Raw genomic sequence first — 2006 nt, forward strand, 5'->3', positions numbered from 1 at the left:
AATGGCATCAAGAAAGATCACATCTTTGTTATGACAGTTTCTATAAATTTAATAATTCATAATATTCTCATACAAAGGATTTTGACACCTAAACAATGAATATTATAATTCTAAGAATAATAATAATATTAATAATTGATTAAATATATTAAAATTAATTGAATGGAAGTGAGAGAAAAAGTTATTGGTGGCCCAACAACTATCTAATGGGCATCTCATCCATCGTCAGAACCTTTCCCTTTTAGCTAGGACACCAATGCTTTCTTTTGATCTTTTCTATGATTCTTTCTTTTTCTTACTTACCTTTTTCATTTCTCAACAAATTTATGTATTAGAAAATTCTTCTCCTCATGCCTAGCAAAGCATAATGTCTTTATTTAGTTCTATAAAAGCAAGCTTTCCCCAAGAATATATTGAAGCCCCCATCTTCCAAGCAAGCTTTGAGTATTTTGAACTCAAAGCTGATTAACCCTCCCTTTGCTATAAACAAAAGAAGTTAGTCCAAGAAGTTCAAGAAGAAGAAAATGGAAGAATATGACTATGAAGAACTTGTAAAGGCAACAGAGAACTTCTCTCCAAAGAGACTCGTTGGCAAAGGAAGCCATGGATCGGTCTATAAAGGCACAGTCAAAGACAACAAACTCGTTGCAATAAAGAAGCCAACTTACAGCCCAGAAGTTGTTCATGACAACTCAAAGCTCGACACTGAAATACGTGTATTGTTGTCTCTACGTGAAAACCCACATGTGATCAACCTTCTTGGGACGAGTCATGACTCAGCCAACAACAAAAAACTCCTTGTCATGGAACTCATGCCTAATGGCTCTCTCCATGACTTGCTTCATGTTTGTACCACACCACCAACATGGCCTAAGCGAGTTGAAATCGCCATCCGAGTCGCTCGAGCGGTGCAATTTCTTCATGAAGGCAAGCCTTTGGTTATTCACAGAGACATCAAGTCAGCAAACATTTTGTTTGATTCAAATTGGAATGCAAAATTGGCAGATTTTGGACTTGCGGTTCTACAAAGTGAAGACCAGGTGAGTCAATTACCTGCTGGTACTATTGGGTACTTGGACCCTTGTTACACTACTCCTAGCAAACTTAGCACAAAAAATGATGTGTTTAGCTTTGGGGTTGTGTTATTAGAGATTATTAGTGGTAGGAAAGCTATTGATATGTGTAGGACTCCTGCCTCTATTGTGGATTGGGCAGTACCGTTGATTGGAGAGCTACGTGTCCATGAAATTTGTGACACAAGGATTGCATCATTGCCTACGTACATGGAGGCCACGGTGAGACACATGTTATGTATTGCAGCACGTTGTGTTTCATCAAATGAAGAGCTTCGTCCTTCAATTGGAGAAATTACTAGGGTGATAGAAAACCATGGTGTTGTCCAGAGAGTTAGATTTCCCATTTGGATGAGCTTTTTGAGGAGTGTGGTCCTCATGAGGAGGCAGAGAAAATTGGCTAGAAGGTGGCAAGCAAGATGTGCTACACAACAAGGTGATGTTCATACCCATATATCAACAAGCGGTAAGCTATTATTGAAGGAGGTTTTGGCTGAACAATACGTTTAGAATACAATATTTTTTATAACTTTTTTTCCACTACAGAATTGATATAGTATGTACTGATTGATGTATGAGTAATATACTCAAATCATAATATATCAAGTTAATAATTGCAAAAAAAAAAAATATATATTGCACCCCTAACATTACTCTTTTTAACACCCAAATGAGTTCATGGCTCAAAATAGATCCTAGTTGATACAGAGCTCATTTTAGTCAAAAACCCAAATGAGAAGGAAAAAGATATGGACAAAATTTATGTACCGTATTTTAGATGCTATTTTTTAAGTTTTCTTTTTAAGATTCAATCATGTGACTACTTAATTAAAAAATACATTTTCATCTCATGAAAAAAAAATAACATAACAAAATCTTAAGAAATGAACCTAATGAACAGCACTTAAGTACTGTACTTAAGTCTTGTTCAAA

At 35.7% G+C, this 2006-nt stretch overlaps 1 protein-coding gene across 1 annotated transcript; it reads left to right on the top strand.

Moving 5' to 3' along the window:
- The first annotated feature begins 242 nt into the window (after positions 1 to 242).
- Positions 243 to 1636, top strand: LOC111997565 (serine/threonine-protein kinase-like protein At5g23170). Its single transcript, XM_024029667.2, has one exon. It carries the CDS (start codon positions 525 to 527, stop codon positions 1581 to 1583), a length of 1059 nt encoding a protein of 352 aa, XP_023885435.1. The 5' UTR covers positions 243 to 524; the 3' UTR covers positions 1584 to 1636.
- Positions 1637 to 2006: the final 370 nt, after the last annotated feature.

This window comes from Quercus suber, unplaced genomic scaffold, assembly GCF_002906115.3.
Source record: "Quercus suber isolate HL8 unplaced genomic scaffold, Cork oak 2.0 scaffold_288, whole genome shotgun sequence".
Lineage (NCBI taxonomy): Eukaryota > Viridiplantae > Streptophyta > Magnoliopsida > Fagales > Fagaceae > Quercus > Quercus suber.

Bases quoted from the DNA above. Each gene is read 5' to 3' on its own strand.
- LOC111997565 (XM_024029667.2), top strand. From the start codon at position 525: ATGGAAGAATATGACTATGAAGAACTTGTAAAGGCAACAGAGAACTTC.